The 20409-nt window shown below is 41.9% G+C and overlaps 2 protein-coding genes across 3 annotated transcripts in view; both read left to right on the top strand.

Annotated features, from left to right (window-relative positions):
* Positions 1 to 9856, top strand: part of fastk (Fas-activated serine/threonine kinase) — a 29150-nt gene extending 19294 nt beyond the window's left edge. Inside the window, exons 10-16 of one of the 2 annotated variants that reach the window (XM_080778530.1) lie at positions 1804 to 1963; positions 2729 to 2820; positions 3170 to 3404; positions 4318 to 4496; positions 4618 to 4864; positions 5985 to 6099; positions 6847 to 9856. In XM_080778530.1, coding sequence (XP_080634656.1) covers positions 1804 to 1963; positions 2729 to 2820; positions 3170 to 3404; positions 4318 to 4496; positions 4618 to 4864; positions 5985 to 6099; positions 6847 to 6933 — 1115 coding nt within the window. In that variant the 3' untranslated portion in view covers positions 6934 to 9856. Of the gene's footprint in view, positions 1 to 1803; positions 1964 to 2728; positions 2821 to 3169; positions 3405 to 4317; positions 4497 to 4611; positions 4865 to 5984; positions 6100 to 6846 lie in introns of both variants that reach the window. The other variant, XM_080778529.1, reaches the window with a different exon arrangement.
* A 2277-nt stretch (positions 9857 to 12133) lies between these two features.
* tmub1 (transmembrane and ubiquitin-like domain containing 1) lies at positions 12134 to 19591 on the top strand. Its single transcript, XM_080778537.1, has 5 exons — positions 12134 to 12219; positions 13832 to 14137; positions 15262 to 15480; positions 15779 to 15974; positions 16411 to 19591. The coding sequence occupies exons 2-5, from the start codon at positions 13884 to 13886 to the stop codon at positions 16576 to 16578; spliced, it is 837 nt and encodes a 278-aa protein (XP_080634663.1). The 5' UTR covers positions 12134 to 12219; positions 13832 to 13883; the 3' UTR covers positions 16579 to 19591.
* Positions 19592 to 20409: the final 818 nt, after the last annotated feature.

Here is a 20409-nt window from a genome sequence, read left to right as displayed (position 1 = left end):
CTAAACACTAAACACCAAGCAATACAGAGTGGCACAAACAGCACATCGTGAGTGGTGAGCTTCCACCTCTCCAGGATATACCCGAGATCATATCATCAGGGACATTTACCACCCCAGCCATGATCTGGTCAAACCGCTGTGGCACCACAGCCAGACAGACAGTACAGGAACATCGGGAACAAAACCAGCAGACTCCTGAACAGTTTCTATCAGCAGCAATTCGACTGCTGAATATGAGCTAAGCCTGTGGCCAGTGCACACTGAATTGAACTGTTTAAATTGACTCCTTAGTTTTTATTTTTTTACATACATTCATGACTTAAATTATTATGCACATTGGCCACTTTATTCTACTTCTATATGCACTAATCCTATCTATTTTTAACTGAATTGATGGGCCTGCACAGTTACTTGTAATGTGCTGTGACAATAAAGTGATTCTGATTCTGCCATCTTGATTTTTGAGTGGCCGATGAGGTTTTATCATAGGAGCATTGAGCAACAGTGGTGCAATGTAACTGTACTTAAGTACAATTTTGAGGTATTTGTACTTGAGTATTTCCAATTTCTAGTACTTTTTCTTCCCAGATCCAAATGTTGTACTTTTACTCCACTACATTTATTTGAAAACTTCAGTTACTAGTTTGTGGATTTGGATTATTATTACAAACAAACATACCACTTCAGCTCTATACATTTGGCCAAAAATGGCAGATATACAAGCTCACAATTCGTTGCTTGTAGTTATTTTCAAAAGATTTGTATACATTTGAATTTGAAATTCTGCTCAATGAGCAATCCCTAAGGAGGAGTTTTGCAAAATAGTAATCAAAGGATGTTATAAAAGTACCTCATTTCTGAAATATTGGCTGAAATAATGTTTTTAGCTGAAGTATAAACGTCCCCGCGGCCCCCACTAGTAACCCATCTGATGTATAAACGGCCTGCGGCCCCCACTAGTAACCCAGCTGAAGTATAAACTTCCCTGCGGCCCCCGCTAGTAACCCAGCTGAAGTATAAACGGCCCGCGGCCCTCGCTAGTAAACCAGGTAAAGTGGACACTTTATCTCTCAGTTTGCCACCTGCCCATAGTAATTTCCGATACAGCTGGGTCAAGACGGTCATCATATCGTTGTTGATAAACTCACACCGGAAGTTCAATGAATACATGGCGGTGAATGGAGCCGGCTGGACCAGCTCATAACTAACATTATTTCTGAACAATTGAGACCTTTGTCATATAATCGGTTCAGGAATATAAAAGAAGACACAGGTTGTTTTCTAATCACTTGCTTTTCGATTTCAGAGTGCACAGTATATAATTTTATTTGAGGATCTAAACGGCAGCAGGTATTGTTTCTGGCTTGGAGGTATCGTGAGATTTGACTGACATACAGGAAATGGTGGGAAGTCTCACGATACTTAGTTGGTACGTTCAGAAAGGTGCTTTGAGCTCTTTAATGCCATAAATCTATAACATTCTCAGTGTACAGATCGAAAAGCAACACAGCAGACAATAATGTGTTACATGTCTTGTTATTTTCCAGAAGCGATTACTTTACAAAAGGTCTCAGTCATTCAGAAATCGTGTTTGTTCATGATCTGGTCACTGAGCTCTCATTGACTCCAGTGCATTCTGCCGAACTTCCGGGAGTAGTTTGGCTCCCATGAAAGCGTCAATGAAAGTGTCATGTGACCATGTCCAATCCTTCTCTAAGCATCATTGGATTTGGTATGACAGATCCACTGCGATACGCACTGCCTTTTTGGTTAAGGCCCTAACTGGTATGGTTAATGTTGCAGACAGTCCTTATGCTCTGATCGTACGGCGCTACCTGTCCCTGCTGGACGCGGCAATCGAACTGGAGTACCAGGAGTACAGCGGACCCAGACTGCAAGACCAGCACAAAGTTCTGATGTTTGACCACGCCCTCACTGCTGACGAGGTCAACCGGAAGTACAGGTGTGTGTTAGTGTTCATGCTCATTTAAGCAAGGCTGGAGAGCCCATTTCAGCCAGATTGCTTGGGTGTGAAACTACTCCCCCCAAAATACTTATTTTCTATCAATTGCGTACCCCTAATTTGATGAGGGTTAGGCTACATACTAATTCCTACACGAGTTGTGCTTATAACCACGCCCCCGGTCAAGTTAAGTTTACTGAGGTTGAGGTTAGGCTTAGGGTTTAGGTATAGTTTTACTGAGGTTAGGGTTAGGTTTAGGGTTTAGGTATAGTTTTACTGAGGTTAGGGTTAGGTTTAGGCTGTCGATCACAGCGACTGGCCAATCACAGCACGTTGACTGCACAACCCGTGTAGACTTCACGAGGGTTAGCCGTTAGGGTATCGGCGGAATCGGTCATCAGAGAGGCGGTAGGAGACACAAATGAGCTCTTGCCGGTCATATTATTGATTTGGAAGTGACACAAACAAAGGAAATCTCAATGAATTCAAGGCTTCATGGAGTGTGTATTTGATAGAAAATAAGTCATTTTCTGGGCTGAACTATTCCTTTAACAAGATGATTTCACACAAATTATTGAGAAAACACCAGCACCCCAATTATATTCTATTTTAAGGCAATATGTTAAGCAGCCCGAGCTCTCAAATGGAAGATTTGGAAGAATAATAATGATAATCCCTGGATGTATATATTTGTATAGTTAATAGATGAAATGTATATATTTGTCAATTATATAGTAATTGATATATGATGTATATATTTGTCAGTTATAAGGGTCTAGTGGCGGAGGCCCTCAGGCAGTTGGTTGGGGAGCAGAACTACAAACAAGATGAAGTGTTGGCCCCTGGTTATTATACAGGTAATAATCTGGTTTTATACATAGTTCTGTATATAATTATACAGGTGGTTTACAAATGTCATCCAGTCGGAAGAGAGAACTCCACAAAGCTCTTTTATCAGCTAGTGTTCCAGTTCCAATGTTGTCTTGTCTGCCTATTAATTTGTTTCATCACTTACAATTGCACTTGTTTTTCCTGTATCCTGGATGAGTTCAATTTCCTGATTTGATGAAATTGACTTATTATTATTACTACTTGCAGCACCTTGTGGTTATAAACATATGGTAACGTATTGTAATCTTTGTGTAGATTTTGGAGGATGTGTTATGAAGTATTAATTATGTTCATAATTGTATAATCTTTGTGTAGATTTTGTTCTATGGATGGACGGGTGTGGTCGAGTTCTGCCCATCCGAACAGGAAGTGGAGGTTTTTCTTTAGGGGGCTCGGCTCCGCCCCCTCCCCTCCCTGCCTCCAAACCCGCTGATGGTGCGGGGCCTGTTGCCGTAGCAACCCTCACCTCTGACTTCCACAAGTTCTCGCCATTCTCCTCGGCACTGGAGGAGGAATCACCAGGAGGCCCCTCCCACCACCACAAACTCAGGTACCGTTCTGTCACAGTTGAGGCCTATTCATAGTCTGGATTTTCGGTGGTGAGGTGATCATTGTGCACGTTCACGATGACACGTGAACACTGTTTCATACGTGAACGCACGTGAACGCGTGCAATGATAGTCAACGGCAGCGCGTTCATGTGTTTGGGGCAAATCCATCCCAGAATGCACTCTGTTCCTACCCGGAAAGAGGAGTGAAATCGCCTCATGCGCTTTAGAGCAACTTAATGCAAGTGGATGGCAGGAGAACTCGGGTGCCGTCTCTATTCATATATATACTCTAAGGTTGGGATCCTTTAGGATTTTAACGATTCCGGTTCCTTAACAATTCCCTATTAACAGTCCGATTCCTTAACGGTTCCATTTAACGATTCTTGTATATTAAATACAATATATACATCATTTTGGCCTACAGTATAATTTTTGATAAAAACAACCTGAATCATATCCTGAATTGCATACATAGTATTATTGTAGTGGTTCTGAAAGTGAGGTCCAGGGACTCTATGGGTTACTTAAGGGGGGGTCGAATGGACCTTAACTGAGTTATGTTGGTCCTAAGTATTGTAGTTTTATAGCAGAATGGACCTTAACTGAGTTATGTTGGTCCTAAGTATTGTAGTTTTATAGCAGAGGTGAAGTCCACATAGCCTATCGGCTCTGACAGTGTTATACTTCTACACATACGTCATGTCCTAGTATGCGGGTTCAGCCTCCAAGAAGAAACCCTAAATACAAAGTGAATACACCATTGCACATAAAAAACACACCAGGGTGTCTAATGAAGTACCTTGGCACTCTATCTTTAAATGTGATTATTTTGGCGGGTCGCCACCTGAAAGCGCTCGATAAACCATTGTGTTCGGGTCACGTTATGTTAACTTATGTGCATTGTGGTTTCAGTGGCCCCAACGGCGCCGGAGGGGTTCTGGACTACGGCTCCTACTACGTGTCCCCTCACACCTCGGACTACTACTCCGGTCTGAACAAAGACCCGTCGGTGGAGAGTCAGGACAGCTCCACCCTGAGCAGCCCTCCCTCCGACAGCCTGATGCAGGGTGGAGGAGCGGCAGGAGGCGCAGGTAGGGCTGGCCACAGTTCATCCCAGTGTACAACGGACGACAATATCAAGATCAATTATGATCTCTGCGATCCGATTATTGTGAGTGATCCCTATTATGTCATACTTGTGGGCAGGAGCAGCCGGGGGCCCGGGACTGCCCCCTCCCAGCGACTCCTCCCTCTTCCAGTTCTCCATCGGCAAGATCCTGGAGGACGAGGGAGTGGCAGGGGGGCCGGGGGTCAGGGGTCATCACGACCTGCAGGGGTTCTACGAGGGCGTGGTCTACCCTGAGGGGGGCGACGTGGGCCCCTCCTCGCCATCGGGAGCCCACCCCGCCGAGCGGGCGGAGTCTGACGGTACTATAGCCGACCCCAGGCAGGTCAAAAGGTCAGTAAGCTGATATTGCAGTTTGGTAATTTTCTCTCCTACCAGGACCTCTAGTACTGCTGGTTTTATCTCTTACCAGGACCTCTAGTACGGTTGGTTTTATCTCCTACCAGGACCTCTAGTACTGCTGGTTTTATCTCCTAGCAGGACCTCTAGTACGGTTGGTTTTATCTCCTACCAGGACCTCTAGTACGGTTGGTTTTATCTCCTACCAGGACCTCTAGTACTGCTGGTTTTATCTCCTAGCAGGACCTCTAGTACAGTTGGTTTTATCTCCTACCAGGACCTCTAGTACGGTTGGTTTTATCTCCTACCAGGACCTCTAGTATGGTTGGTTTTATCTCCTACCAGGACCTCTGGTTTGAGGCAGCGTTGGCCGAACGGTTTGCGGAGCGGTCTTGATATCGGAAGGTCGCTAGTTCGTATCCCGGACCGTCACGTTAAAATTACCACCGCTGAAGTGCCCTTGAGCAAGGCATTGAACCTCTACCATGAAATGTTCTATGAGCAGGGCCTGGCTGTAAACAAGTTCTTGAGCTTAGTCCAGTTACCCTGGATAAACATAGTACCTTTCCTTTCCTTTGGTATTGCTGGTTTCATCTCCTATACCAGGACCTCTAGTACGGTTGGTTTTATCTCCTACCAGGACCTCTAGTACTGCTGGTTTTATCTTCTACCAGGACCTCTAGTACGGTTGGTTTTATCTCCTAGCAGGACCTCTACTACCAGTTGACTATAGGCAACATTTGGCAAAACAGATTTGACTATAAATTCTAAGTCGGGGACAGGCCTACAAATGTTTGATAATAGCAGATCTACAAGATGCATCACAAACGTGATGCATTTTTAGCTTTAAGAGTTGCTAATGTTATAAATACTGCTAATTTATAAATACTGTGTGTGTGTGTGTGTGTGTGTGTGTGTGTGTGTGTGTGTGTGTGTGTGTGTGTGTGTGTGTGTGTGTGTGTGTGTGTGTGTGTGTGTGTGTGTGTGTGTGTGTGTGTGTGTGTGTGTGTGTGTGTGTGTGTGTGTGTGTGTGTGTGTGTGTGTGTGTGTGTGTGTGTGTGTGTGTGTGTGTGTGTGTGTGTGTGTGTGTGTGTGTGTGTGTGTTTTTTTTCAGGGTGATAATGTCTGTTAATGACAAGTGGCATTACTGTCACAACTCTGATGTGTTGGTGGGATCCAGAGCCATGAGGGACCGACACCTCATGCTGCTAGGATACAGCATAGTCCAGGTAATTAACAACAGTACACCCCCCAAAATAATCATTTTGAAACCCCCCCCGCCCCCAATCTCTCACAATAAACGGATTATCTGGGGACCCCCCCTCATTTTCAAAACATCATTATGAAAAAGTGTTTGGTCCTCCCCAATGCTCATTATAATAATGGTACCATTTTTGGCTACGCACTGTGGATCTCAGAGGAGGGCTATAGTTAGTTCAGAAACACTGTGGATCTCAGACGAGGGCTATAGTCAGTTCAGAAACCCACATGCCAGTGACATCATCGATGAGGATTCCAAGCTAGCATGCTAGTATAGAAGCCATTGTTCTCGCATTCATTTCATTTCATTTTGGGGGCAGCCATAGCTAATGGTTAGTGAGTCCGCCTAGGACTCCAGAGGTCCCAGGTACGATTCCAGCTCTCCCTGAGCAAGACACTTAACCCCTAACTGCCCTCTGCTCTCCTCTCAGCTCTCAGCTGGGTGAAGCTGAAAACTGATGTTCCGCCATGAGATATGATGTAATAATAATTATTATAATACTAATAATAATAAAAAATAAAAAAAAGACCAAACCTGACTACTGGGGATGTGATTGTTAGGACTGTTTCTGAACTGTCCACATCCCACCAATGAGACACTCGCATTAGTGAGGACCAATAATACGAAGATAGGTTGGAAATACGTGAAGTGGTCCTTCATGCAAGGTAAAACATTTTTTTTTTTGATAATAACAGAATCTTATGTGTCTCTACAGTTGCCGTACCACGAGCTGGAAAAGCTGAACGGGATCGAGGAAGTCAAACAATATCTTCACAAAAAACTCCTGGACGTTCCGTTATGACGACAGAACTCTGTGTGTGTGTGTGTGTGTGTGTGTGTGTGTGTGTGTGTGTGTGTGTGTGTGCGCGTGTGCGTGTGCGTCCGCACGTCTGTAGTGTAGGAGAGCAGTGATTGGTTGTCTGGAGTCCATCTTTTTGGGCGTTGTTTGGGGTGAGATTTTCAGAAAAATGTGTGTTGCGTTGTGAGCTTGTAGATCGGCTGTTTTTGAAAAGTTTTGAATAGGTCCTAAAGCTGCAATCCCTGTCTTTCATATACTACACCTGGGATTTGAACCCAAAACATTTACCATTGAGCTGTGGGTGAAAGCCTGCTTAGGCTGAGGACCTTCGTGCAATACCTCTTTTAAACAAGTAGGTGTCCTACCTGAGCACAGATCTACTGTATTAGAAGACCAAATCCAACCGCCACAGTTGTACTAGTAGTTACATTGTATTAACATAATCATACCCTTTGATTAAAGGTGGTGGAAGTGATAGTGTTTTGTTAAAATAAGTGTTGGGTAACTCTATGTTGTGATGGCATCCATTGTTATAGACTCTCCACTCCAGGTCTTTATTAAACAGAAAATACATTTTCAGGTGAAAATGTCCAATCAGCAGAGAGAACGTATTCAATATGCAGGATAAACCATGACATTATGACAAATAAATCAGCAGACAAAATTGGAACTGGAACCCAAGCTTTGTGGGGTTCTGTCTCCTGATTAGCTGAAATTGGCAGCCTGTTACTGACGGAACAAACATTCTATAGCAATACTTAAGTTACTACCACAGTATAGAGAGTTAAACTTGTTAACACAAAAAGAAGACTCTTCACTAAAAAGGTACAGATTTAAATAATCCAGAAGGAGAGCAGAGGAGCATCAACCCAGGTTAAACATCACTAATGCTAGCTTCAAACAATGGTTTCGTTTTTTACCCATGATGCTTTCTGTGGTGACATCACCTCCAGTAAGTGAAGACATGTATTAGGAATAGTTCTAAGAAGTTTTAATTTTAATTTAATTTAATTTAATTTATTTTTTTATTAAAAGTTGCAAGTCCAACCATTGCACTGCAGACGTACTAGTTATAATAACATTATCTAATGTACATGTACACATTGGCTAAGATAATCTTTTATTCATTCATTCAAATAATGAAATCATAATCATTTAAAGGAGCACTTTGCCCATTTTCAACCTTATCTTGGAATAATTGGTCCGGACTCCTCAGTCAGTAGTCACTAATACTCATTAGAAGGTACGGTTGAAAGTGGCTGAAGTGCTCCTAACATGTAGTCTTTGTAACCTGGATTGAACATAAAGCATTATTTGTTGAACAAGATTAAAACTCATCTGAACCACTTCACACCTGGTATCCCTGTATCCCATGTCACTGTAGGCCAAGATGTTCAAAGATTTTGTACATATTTTTTTACTTTATTTTTAAAGAAAGAATAGCAGTGACACATGAGCTTCAAGCGATCTGCTATTTGCACTATTCATCGTGTGAAAAGGTGTAACGGGGCTTAAAGGGCGATGAAACCCAAGGTTGAGTTTGCTTTCCAGTTCAGGTTAAAAACATCACAGGCTGCATAAGGCTCACCTTAGTACGAAGGAAGCAAAACAGCTACAACTAATCACATTCATAATGGCAGCTGTGTTGATTGCTAGCCTGCCATGTTTTTAATCTGCTGTAGTTTTTTAACATAAAACGACAAAATTAGCCCATGGTATAATTACCCCGAAGTGGTACAAACAAGTAAGCGGGTTGGACTGTGTTCTGCAACTTTAGGGCGTGGTATGCAGCTTTAGGGCATGCTCTGTAGCTTTAGGGCGTGGTCACACATATGCTTCATATGTGTCAGGCTGTCAGCGTTCCACTCACTTTAACTTAAGGGGTGGAGCTTACTGTTGCAATGCTTTCATGTGAGACTTTCACTGCAGAGTTAACCAATAGGGGAAGAAAAGCACTGCATTGACCCCTCTTGGTAGCCATTTGGCTTGTAGTTTTTTTTTTCTTTCAGTGAGCCAACATTCAAACACAAGTAAAACAAACTACACAAACCTGCAAGGCAACATGGTAAATTTGTGTGAGAATGCCCTTAACGTTGAGCTAGTTGAATGGCATGCTAAGGCTAATCAGACCATGTGATCATGTATGGGTGGAGATCTGTGTATGTCACTTGACACAAGATAGAAACTAAACAAATCTTAATCTAATCCCTTTTTTCTATTCTTTATGTATCTGAGGTTTAATGCATGTGTTTATGGAGGGACAGAGGGAACCAGTCTCTTAAATCATTTGTACGCGGAGGACCTTCCTCCATGTCACTGTGTGTGTGTGTGTGTGTGTGTGTGTGTGTGTGTGTGTGTGTGTGTGTGTGAGTGTGAGAGAGAGAGAGAGTGTGTGAGGGTCATTGTGTGTGAGTGTGTGCGTTTGTGTGTGTTTTATAAAATAGATTGAGGATGATGATGTATACCAACGCAACTTTTAATGTCACTGTATAGACAGACAGACATTTTATCAACAAAAAGAAAAGGAAAAAAAATCAAATCAACAGGATAAGTGCAACAAATAATTCAGAGAGTAATAGACATGTTGGGTTGATGCTAGTTCTGTTGAGTGGATGGCTATTGTAGCTCTGTGTGAAATAAAAGGGTTGGGTGGATGCTGGGTGTTGTGGTACTGTGTGAAGTAAATGCGTTGGGTGGATGCTGGGAATTGTAGTCCAGTCAGACGTTGCCACAGTAACCTGTTTGCCAAAGGAATTGTGGGTGTGTCAAACAGCTGTTATTCATTATTAATTAAACAGGTTTATTTATTGTTACTGGGAGTTTGAGGCTGTAAGGATGGGCAGGAAAGTTTGTTTATATTATATAATAAAAAGATATATGAAAGGAAATGTCTATAATTAAATATTAAAAAGCAAAGCCTAGATAATGTGTCTGTGTGGTTTTGTTTGTGGTTGAATGTTGGTAATATAGTCCCATAGTCTCATGCAAAGGAGGTGGTACATGCACCTCCCAGAAATGCACAATTCGTATCCCATGATTTAGATTTTGTGTTCCCTAGTAGTAGTAAGATGTAGAGTGTGGTAGGAACACGTTATTCCAACCAGTTGAGAATATCAAAAGTAAAATCTTTAGTTGATAAGAGTGTTTATGGTTTCATGCACCACTGAGATTTTTCTGATTAAACATATATTATTGTATATTATATTATTAATATACAGGGTGTTTTCTATCAAGAGGAATTACAGAAAATTAAACCCATAGCACGCTATAAATTTAACTTGGGTAAATGGGTATAAAGGATATTAAACGATTGTTCCATTTCCTGAAAGTGTTAGTTTGTGCCAAACAGCCGTTCAGTTTTTATCGTCATTAGCTATTGTGCTTTTTTTTTGTTTTTTTGTGGCTTTCGCCTTTATTTTATATTTTTTATGGAGGGGGGGGTGACAGTGACATGCAGTAAAGGCCATCGGGGGTCGAACCCGCGGCACACTGCCAGACTGGATTACCAGCCAAGGTGCCTGGACCGCTGAGCCCGGCCCAGGCCTGCTATTCTACATTATGATGTCATTATGCACAATGACATCACAATATCGTCATTACAACCGATGTAATCGTCCTTTAAAATGATCTGTCCTATAAACAAAACACCATGTTTGCGGTGGTGCAGGTATTTAACCTGTTGCACTGACAGTACATCTGAAAGGAGGGCGAGATCATTACTTGCACGCCGCTGTGTTGGGGGGGCTCAAAGTGTATTCCTTTGGGCTAGCTAAGCCTCTTAGCTAGACCAACAGTGATCAGATTGAAGTCCACATCTTCAACCAAGTGTAGTTGTGCTGGAGAATTTTACCCCCACTGCTGTGCTGATTGAAGATACTGTCTACCTCTGGGGAGGGAAGACTATCCCAGGTTACTGCAATGTGCTTTATGCTTTTGATGTCGACGTCCACAGATGGTTCAAACCACAGGTTTCTGGGACGGTTCCAGAGGGGAGGCAGAGCCACTCTACCATATTTATCCATGGAGGATGTCGGACCCGGCCACTTGGATGCAATAATGGCATCTACAAATTGGACACCAGAAATAATGGTTTGGTCTTTAATTAACACCAGAGGAACTCCACCACCTGTTTCATCCAGTCACTCTGCCACCATTATCGGGACAAAGATGTTTGTGTTCGGGGGATGGTCTTGGGACATGCCATACCAGGTCTATTATAACACCATCAGTGTGTTTGACACAGAGACCAACCACTGACTGGCTGAGCATGCATTCTGCACAGATTCTTCCAGAAGGACGCTTCGGTCATTCAACATTCTCCTACAATGGAGAGCTGTACATATTCGGTGGCGAAAGGTCACCTCTGCTCAGAAATTCAATGACCTGTGGAAATTCAACCCAGAGACCTTCTCCTCGAGTCAGGTTGAGCCCAAAGGGAAAAAGCCCATGTACAAAGTCTTGTTGGATGGCCTGTTGTTGCATGGGAGATCTTATCATCCTCTTTGGAGGACACGATGGATCTGATGATTTGTTCATCTTAGACTTTAGTCCGAGTCTTAAGATGTTCAGTTATTCAGTACAGTCTGGAGCAGTCAGAACTTCTACCTGACATCAAATGAGAACTGGCAGCCATGACTAGCAAAACTGAACGATTAACATCCAAAGAAAATACAAACAAAATCACACCTGTGTGAAATGAGGGGCACTCTTGTCATCATACATCAATTTATGTTTATGTTATGATGACCTGTTCTGACATTCCATATGTTGATCTGACCGACCATCAACCCCTGTACACCCAAGACACACTCCATATATGGCCAGTATAGAATTCATTCCATAGGCCTATGTTGATCTGCCCCCCCATGCCAAAGTGCCAGCGCTCACCAGGAGTGCTGTGTCACCTAGGCGGATGCGTGCACGCTTTTCACCCTTTAATTGCTTCTCGCCCTTTAGGGTGAGGTTGCTTCTCACCCGGCCCGGCGTCTTATTGGTTATATTAGTAAATGTACTTGTAGTATTATCAATAATAATTATATGGGCCTATAATGTCGCACAGTCTTGTGTCACACAGTCACTGTCACTGTTCATACACATTTAAAAATTCAAAAAAGAACAGTTAGAACTACATTTAAAGGGAACTACACGTGAAGGGAACTACATTTCTCAAACATTTTTAACGTCACATCCGGTCCAACCGGCAACCAGGAAGTACAAAGTAGCAGCTGAGGAGCGAGTGGCTAATGCTAACCACAACTATTATGAGCTTGAATGTTTTACATTTGAACAGTAAGTCATTCATTATTATCATAATTAACTCTAACGAGCGTTAGTTGTGTTTTCATTGAGTGTCATTATCAGTGTTAATTATTCATACATTCCGTGGAACTAAACGTTAGATTGACGTCCATGTAAACAAGGCAAATGTACAGTATATGCTATATTACATGTACACACATATACAGTCATATTTATAAACGCGTGTTGACCATAACGACATGGTACATTTCAGTTTGACTGGCATGGTTTCTACTTGCATCTATAAATATCTACAAATAACAATAAACAGCACACTTTATACATGTTAACACCAGCATAGTAACATATTGCTGGTATTAACAGCTGTGGTTCTCAATCTTTTTTTAATTTGAAAAGGACCACCCCATAGGGCTATATAGCTCTGAAAGTGTACAAATGGATCCATATTTTGTACACTTTCATAGCTACAGTAGGCTACTGTACAGACCTGTCCATAGGACCCCCTGGCCTGAAGACACAGGAGTCAGAACCACAATGGAAACAAGCCCCTTTAGGGCTTTTTGTGTTTGCTTTTAGAATCACTGAATACTCGTACCACAGTACTATTTGCAAACTGTTCAAATTCAGTATTCAATCATAAAATAAAAATAAAATAGAGTCCCTGGCCTGGACACCACAGCTAAACCACTGCTTTACAACTTGGGTTGCCAACCATCCCTTGAAATACAGAATCATCCCTTTATTTGGTAACTAACAGACGTGTCCCTTATTGAACTGATATTTGTTCCTCATTTTTGGGGGAATCATAAAATAAAATATAAATAATAACAATCATATGAAGTTGAACTGCATTAATTAGTTTGACTCTGTGGTGGTAGTGCCACAGATACATATTGTGACAATAGCTTATCTACATGTGAGTGTGTGAGATTACCTATTTCTGACCATTTGCCCAATGTTTGACCCATTTTAATAGTATAGTTTGTTGATTACTTTTGATGCAGTAATGGTATTTATTTATTTATTTATCTGGGGATCCCCCAAAAAACTGTTGAGAACAACCACTGATATATAGTGTTGACTAGAGTAGTGCTACACGATTCTTGCTCAAATGTAAATCTCGGTTTTCCTCCACAAAGATCACACATTGAGATCACAATTCTCAAACTATTTTTTCCATGAAAATATTTATTGTCTTTGGTCTACATTCAAAATGTGGCACCTGTAACTACTGTGGTTTTAAACAGACAACATCAAAGTGCTTGACTTAGTCTCTTTCTTGTAGCAGAAACATAAGAGTTGGCCTATACTAAAACGAATTGTACAGCCAATATAGTGCTGCACGATTCTTGCTCAGATTTAGACACCTGAAACTAAATTCAAAAGATAAATGAGACGTTTGCCCGGCACCCAAACTAGTGAAAATAGCAGATCTATTATTTCTTTGTGAAATTACTGGAAAAAATATTAATAATTAGATTTGTTTTTAATTCTTGAAACACACAGCTTTTTGGGAATGTTTTTTGAAAATGTTTTGAAATGTATGAAACAATGTATGAAACAATAAAGGGACCCATAGAAATGTGTCCACGACCCACAAATGTGTCCTGACCCATAGTGTGTGTGTGTGTGTGCTTTCCAGGTGCCTTAGCGTGCGTTGGGCGGTGGTGAGGTCACCGCAGAGGTCAAAGGTCATGGCGGTGATAGAGGGGGTGGGGGACGAGGTCACGCTGCTGTTTGGCCTCCTATTGGTGGGCTTGGTCCTGGTGCTAGCCTGGCTGTCCACTCACACCACAGAGCTGCATGCAGAGCCCGCCCCTTCCTCTGCGAGCTCCGCCCCCACGCCAACACAAGATGGCGCTGCGGTTCCCACAGTAACCCTGGCAGACTCTCTAGCTCCGCCCCTTGGTGACGAAGCAAAGGCGGAGGCTGATGGGGAGGGACGAAGGTACTCTCTCTCTCTCACTCACACACACACACACACACACACACACATACTGTACACACAGGTAGGCCTGTCACTGTCTATTATTACATAATTGCCTGATTTTAATCAATCGCCATAATCGTTTCAAACATTAAAAATAAAAATAGTGAAAATAGCAGATCTACAAGCTCACAGTGCTTTGCAATGCGACACACTGTGAGCTTTTCACATTTTTTCTTTTGAAAGTATAAAGTGTTGGGGCACAGTGGTCGCAGTCGGTATCACTCTCGCCTCCCAGCTAGAAGTTCCTGGGTCCGATTCCTGCTGAGGATGCTGTGGGGGTGTGTTCTCGCCTCCGCGTCAACAGCGCCCTTACCCTAGGTGGGGTTGGCGATAGGGTCTTTCTGTGTGGAGTTTGCATGTTCTCCCCATGTCCCCTAGGGTAGGTACCCTCACAAAAAACATGCAGTAATCCTGATCTCTAAACTGCCTCCCCCTCATCAGCCGGATGGAGGGGAAAGGAACTGGTTGGAATAACATGTTCCTTCCACGCGCTACGTCCTACCGGGGAAACCCCCCGTCAGGTGATAAGAAGCGGCTCACTCCACATGCATTGTTGAAGGAAGCATGAGCTCAGTTTGGGCATCTCCCCAGGTTGGCAGAGGGAGAGTAGCGCCAATTGGCACTGGGTGAAAAAAAGTCTATACAGCATCAAATATGTCAGTCATTTCTGGACCGCTTCACCCATTTTCACCCTTGTCTTCATACTGTATAATTGGTCCTCACCAATGATCACTATATGATGTCACCATTTCTGTCTATTCTGTGTCTCATTGGTGGGCTGTGGACAGTTCAGAATGCTATTGCATTAATACAAAATAAACAAAATAAAACAGATGATGCCACTGATAAGCAGGTTTTTGAACTGTCCACAGACCACCTCTGACACAGTGGGTAAGACAGAAATGGTGGCATCTTATAATGTGCATTAGTAAGGACCAAATATATGAAGATAGATTTAAAATGGCTGAAGTGCTCATTTCATTTTGTCATATCTGCCCTGTGATCCAAAAGCCAAATAAATGATTTTTTTAATGTAATGTTCAATGCCAAAAACCCAATTGAATCGTTACACAACCCTTTAGGCAGAGCCTTACGGGAGACGGCCCAGTAGACGGCGTGAGTCATCGGGACTCCGACTCCTCATCCTCGTCCAGCCCGCTAGATGGTTTGAGTCCCGCCGCCGCAGACCTAGCTGCCGCCCCAGAGGTGCAGCGGAACATGGTGCTGAGGTTAAAGTTCCTCAACGACACGGAGACGATGGCACAGGTCACGCCGCAGGACACCATCGGATACATTAAGAGGTAAGTAATGCGTCTAATTAAGCGGTCAGATGGGTGGGCCGTGAACGCAATAACGCATTTGACATTTTCAAATGGGCCTTGATTCAGAAAAGGTTGGAAACCTGGAGACTTGGCATTTAGTAATTGGGTCTTATGATCAAAATAAGAACATTATAATGTTGCATAAAAAAAGAAAATCAAACCTTTGCCACGGACAAGACCAAGTCTTTGCGTGTACGGACATATTGATGACCCCTGTCTGCAGTACTTACTTCACACAGTTTGACTGCTTTGCTCTTTCCTGTGTGTGTATGTGTAGAACATATTTCTCAGGTCAGGAACAGTGTGTGCGTCTCATCTATCAAGGTCAGCTCCTGCAGGACGACGGACAGAGCCTGGCCTCCCTAAATCTTACCCACAATGCCGTGCTGCACTGCTACATCTCGCAGCATGCAGCGCGGGGGGGCGTAGGGGCAGGGCCAGCCGGTGGTGGTGTGGGCGTGGCCTCGGAGCAGGTAAGCCTCGACCTCCGTTCACTTCTAGGATGGCTCAGAGCGGAGGAGTGAGTTTCGCATTTTCTTATCCCACAGTTTTTGTAACCCATTTTTCATCCGATGCCAATTGCCAAACAGTTCCTTTCCCCTCCATCAGAAAAATAATTTTAAAGTGAACAGCTTTAACTAAAATCTTTGCTGCTGGGGGGTCCTGGGAACAACATATTTTCGGCCAAATACATATAATTTTGGGGGTCCTTCACATGAAAATGTTTGAGAACTACTGACATAGCAACATAGTTATTTTTCCTTTTCTTTTTTTTTCATCCAGAAAACGCTTCAGAAGACTTGTTTTGTTTTTTGTTTTCCAGAAAACACTGGAGACATTTTGTAGAATCAGTCTTTATGGGTTAACTGTGATAACAAAAGTATTGTGTTCTCTTTGTTTTCCACACAGGTGCTGAACGTGGGCAGCCTGATGGTGCCGGTGTTCGTGGTCATGCTGGCCGTGTTGTGGTACTGCCATGTCCAGTACCGCCATGTTTTCACCGCGCCCGCCACCGCCTCGCTGATGGGCATCACCGTCTTCTTCAGCTTCGTCGCCTTCGGAGTTTACAGGCGATGAAGTCCTTCATTAATGAATTGACGATTATGCTCATGCATACCCAAGCGCTCTAACCATAATCTATAAAGCAGTTGGTTTCTCACCTTTCTTTATTTTTTTCATATCAAGGACCTGCCAAATTAATGTGTAGTTGGCTATCGTTGCAGTCAGGCAGAAACCTTGTACCTCCGGGTTTTTTTATCGTATTAATAAACGTACTCCAGCATAAAAGAGAGTCACACAAATATAGTGCAAAATAGTGCACTACTTTTGCAAGCTCAGAACTTGCATATATAGGCTATTTTGACTACTTTAAATTGGTAAAAAAAAAATATATATATATATATATATATATATAATTATTTACTTTTTTGAGGACTTGCAAGGTTTCCACGCCAACAGCAATGCTGTACTATAATGATGTCTATAGCTGTATCATCGGTTATAGTTGATGAATAACCATAGCTATAGCTATAACGATGAATAGTTCATTATAGTCATACTCTCCCATCTACTGGGGTCCACCATAACCATTTAAAAAAACGTCTTTATAGTTATCGTTATAGTTCCTGGCTGTGAACCACCTGTATCACTGAGCTGTCCATCTGTCTACCTGAATGTCTGTCTGTCCGTCCGTCTTTCTGTCCAGTTTTGTGTGGAAGACATGGCATAAAACTGTAGCTTCCACAGCGATGACAGGCGGTGTTTATGTGTGTGCGCGCACACGCGTGCATGTTTAGTGCCACACATTTCTCTGAGGTGTTTTTCTAAAGGAAGTCAAAAGGACTCCACACACAGAGCAGTGGGTAGCTATGCTGCTTTCTCATTGGCTGAAACCCAAATACACCCTCTTGTTTCCCTGCACACTTTCAACAGCACACTGTTGACGGCGTGGGATTCAAACCCTCAACATAATCATTAAAGTTATTATAAGGCAGTGGCTTTCAACCGGGGGTCCGGGGACCACCAGTGACCACGTAGATCCTTACGGGTCCATTTGGTTTCATTTTACGCTCTGCATTACTTAATTTGCAAGTCTATACAATTCGAGAATGTAGAAGAATTCTCATTTGTATCAGCGTTTGCCTGTTATCTCTCTTATGGTACCACAATACAGCATGGAATTGTGGACAGAATCTTATCCAACGACAAGAAAATATTCTAAGTCTTGGGTCCGAGAGACTAAATCTCATCAAATGCCAAATAAATACTGGATCGTGATAAGAAAAAGGTTGAAAACCACTGGATATCCTTTACACTGTAAGGGATATTATTTGGTTAAAGTTACAGCTCTATATTGTGATACAAGTACTCATTGCTATAGACTCAGTGTTTGTTCAGTAACGGGGGTCTCCAGCCCTTTAATGAACAGAAAATACATTTTCAGGTGGGACTCCAATTTTATCCAATCAGGAGAGCTTCAATGTCATAGTGTTCCCGACCAATTTTGTCCCCTCGTTTGTTTTGTTCCATCCCTTCCACTTTGGATCAAATTGTTATCCCGACTTGAAAATGTACTTTCTGTTCATTAAAAACGTGGAGAGACGGCCAGAACCCTGTTACTGAACTCTAGGAATGATTACTATCAAAATAAAGAGCTTTTTAAAACTTTGTGGCTGCCGGGTGGAAACCTTATGTCCAAAACGATTAATTTCAGGAAATGAGAAAAAAAAGAACCTGTGTTCCAATGGAACCAATGTAGTTATTATTTATTCACAAGCTCTTGTTAACACTTTGCATTGCTTCAATATTTATACAACCCACAAACACACTTAACCGCATACATCACTTGTACCCGATATACAAGCTCACAGCGTGTCACATTGCAAAGCCTTGTGACCTTGTAGATTGCTAATTTCTGCTGCTTTTATGAGACACTCGTGTGTAGGGCATTAGTAGGGCATTCATTTACAAGGTTTCTGCCCAACAGTAGTCTCGCGTGGCCAAACTGTTGCCTTTCACAATTTTCAAATGCTTCGGTCATAACACGGAGCACGGAAGCTCTGATCATGAGTAAAATATAAAGCGGAAGTTTAAGCCTCCTCCCCACTTCTGTTTTACCTTATGAGTCGTGCAAATGTATCCTATAAATACAAATCATATAAACATATACAGTATAGCTTGCTGCTTAGCAGAAATGGAAATGAAGAAAAAGCTTCGATTTCGGAGGTGTAGTTCCAGACTATAACATTTGGAGATTGAGGAATAGTTGTCTGGCTTCACGAGACAAGCCCGACAGCAACGACTGAACAACTAAATATCTCTTCCTGCACCAAAAAACAATGTCAACCTGGAGTTTTGCAGAGTGAGCTGTGAGCGCAACACTGACTGTGACATTTTGGCCACATGTCTGACTGTATACTCCATGGTAGGAAGGGAAAACAAAAAGGCCACTAGCGTAGAGCCCTGAGGGAGGCCACTCAACCACATGGGATTTAAGTGCTCATATATAGCTTACATTTCCATATTTAAACATTTTATGTATTTTCGTAAATGAATGCCCTGCTTCATCACACAAGAGTGTAAAAATAGTAGATCTACAGTACAAGCTTGTACATGTATTGTTTTGAAAATGTTTAAAAAAAGAATTGTTCTGGACATAGGCCTACAAGGTTTTCACCCGACTGCGACGATTATGTCACAAAGCCACAATAGCTGAGCAATCGCTTCATGTCTGAAAATAAAAACAAAAAGAGCTGTTCTCTCTAGTCTCTCCTCTTGTCCTCTTCATCTCTGCTCGCAGAAAAAAAAAAATTACCGAGATGAAATTGTTCTGTTGATGCTTTTTAGATTTTTAAGGATTTGGAATTATATTGTTTAGTTTGATTTCTAGTAAAAGAAAATGTCTTAAATGTGCAAGATTCATTCACTGTGCCTGTCTCACATATTGTCTGTCTGTCTGTCTGTCTATGTATGGTAAAAGGTTGTCAGTAGTTGATCAGTATGCGAGGCCTGGATGTGAGAGTGTAAAAATAATCTTTTATGTAAAATATGGAAGAAAGTATACAATTCTATTAAATCATTCTTTTATGAATGTTTGTGTTTTTGTTTTTTCTTTCGTGTAGTAAAGAGATGATGAGGAAACCAGTCCGCTTTCTGCTTCAACTATTTTGCACTATTAAAATAAAGCTAGTAATACTATATATAAATAATCTTAATTATAAACTATAAACCATCTTCAATATTTATTAACTGCTAAAATCCTATAAATAGCATCTTTGTCATTGTCACATTTCGTTTTTTCTGTCCTATTAATCTCAAACATGTATAATTGCATGTATGAATTTGGGATTAATAGGACATAAAAACATACAGAACGTTTCTACAGGAACCTTTCATGATTAGTGTTGCACCCATATGGTTGCAACCTATATAAAGGTTTATGAATAAACCTTTATATAGGCCTAGCTATAACTTGTCTTTATCGGTTTAAAATTAAATAATATGATGCATCACAATCAGAATGGAATTGTCATAAGGGAGAATCAGAGTCAGGCGATCAAGTCCCGAATTATTTGTGTACGATAGGTAGTAGGTACACTGTGGTCACTGTGACTTGTGACTTAATTAGTCCAGTAGATGGCAGAAATGCAACGAGGAATGATTCATACAAGAAGGTAGGTGGAGCAGAGGGAGAAGTTTAACAAAAGTTAAACATAAAACAAAATGTTTTAAGTAAAGTACAACATTGACGTTTTATTTTATATATTTCTAATTAATATAGGCTATTTATGTTTGTTGTGTGTGTATATAAAATTGCCTGCCGACTGGGTTTGACCGATCAAGTCATAATTCGATCAGTGTTGACTGCTGCAGGTGTTTAAATCAGTGGTGATTCTGTTTCAGCTGCTG

Source organism: Protomyctophum bolini (assembly GCF_963924005.1).
Source record: "Protomyctophum bolini genome assembly, chromosome: 12".
In the NCBI taxonomy this organism is placed as follows: domain Eukaryota; kingdom Metazoa; phylum Chordata; class Actinopteri; order Myctophiformes; family Myctophidae; genus Protomyctophum; species Protomyctophum bolini.
Note: the sequence above shows the minus strand (reverse complement) of the source record. Positions and strands in the feature narration are given on the sequence as shown.

Excerpts from the sequence above, each read along its gene's own strand:
- tmub1 (XM_080778537.1), top strand. The coding sequence starts at position 13,884 with ATGGCGGTGATAGAGGGGGTGGGGGACGAGGTCACGCTGCTGTTTGGC. Across the intron at positions 15,481-15,778 it reads ACCATCGGATACATTAAGAG|AACATATTTCTCAGGTCAGG; the intron begins GTAAGTAATGCG and ends GTGTATGTGTAG. Across the intron at positions 15,975-16,410 it reads TGGGCGTGGCCTCGGAGCAG|GTGCTGAACGTGGGCAGCCT; the intron begins GTAAGCCTCGAC and ends TTTTCCACACAG.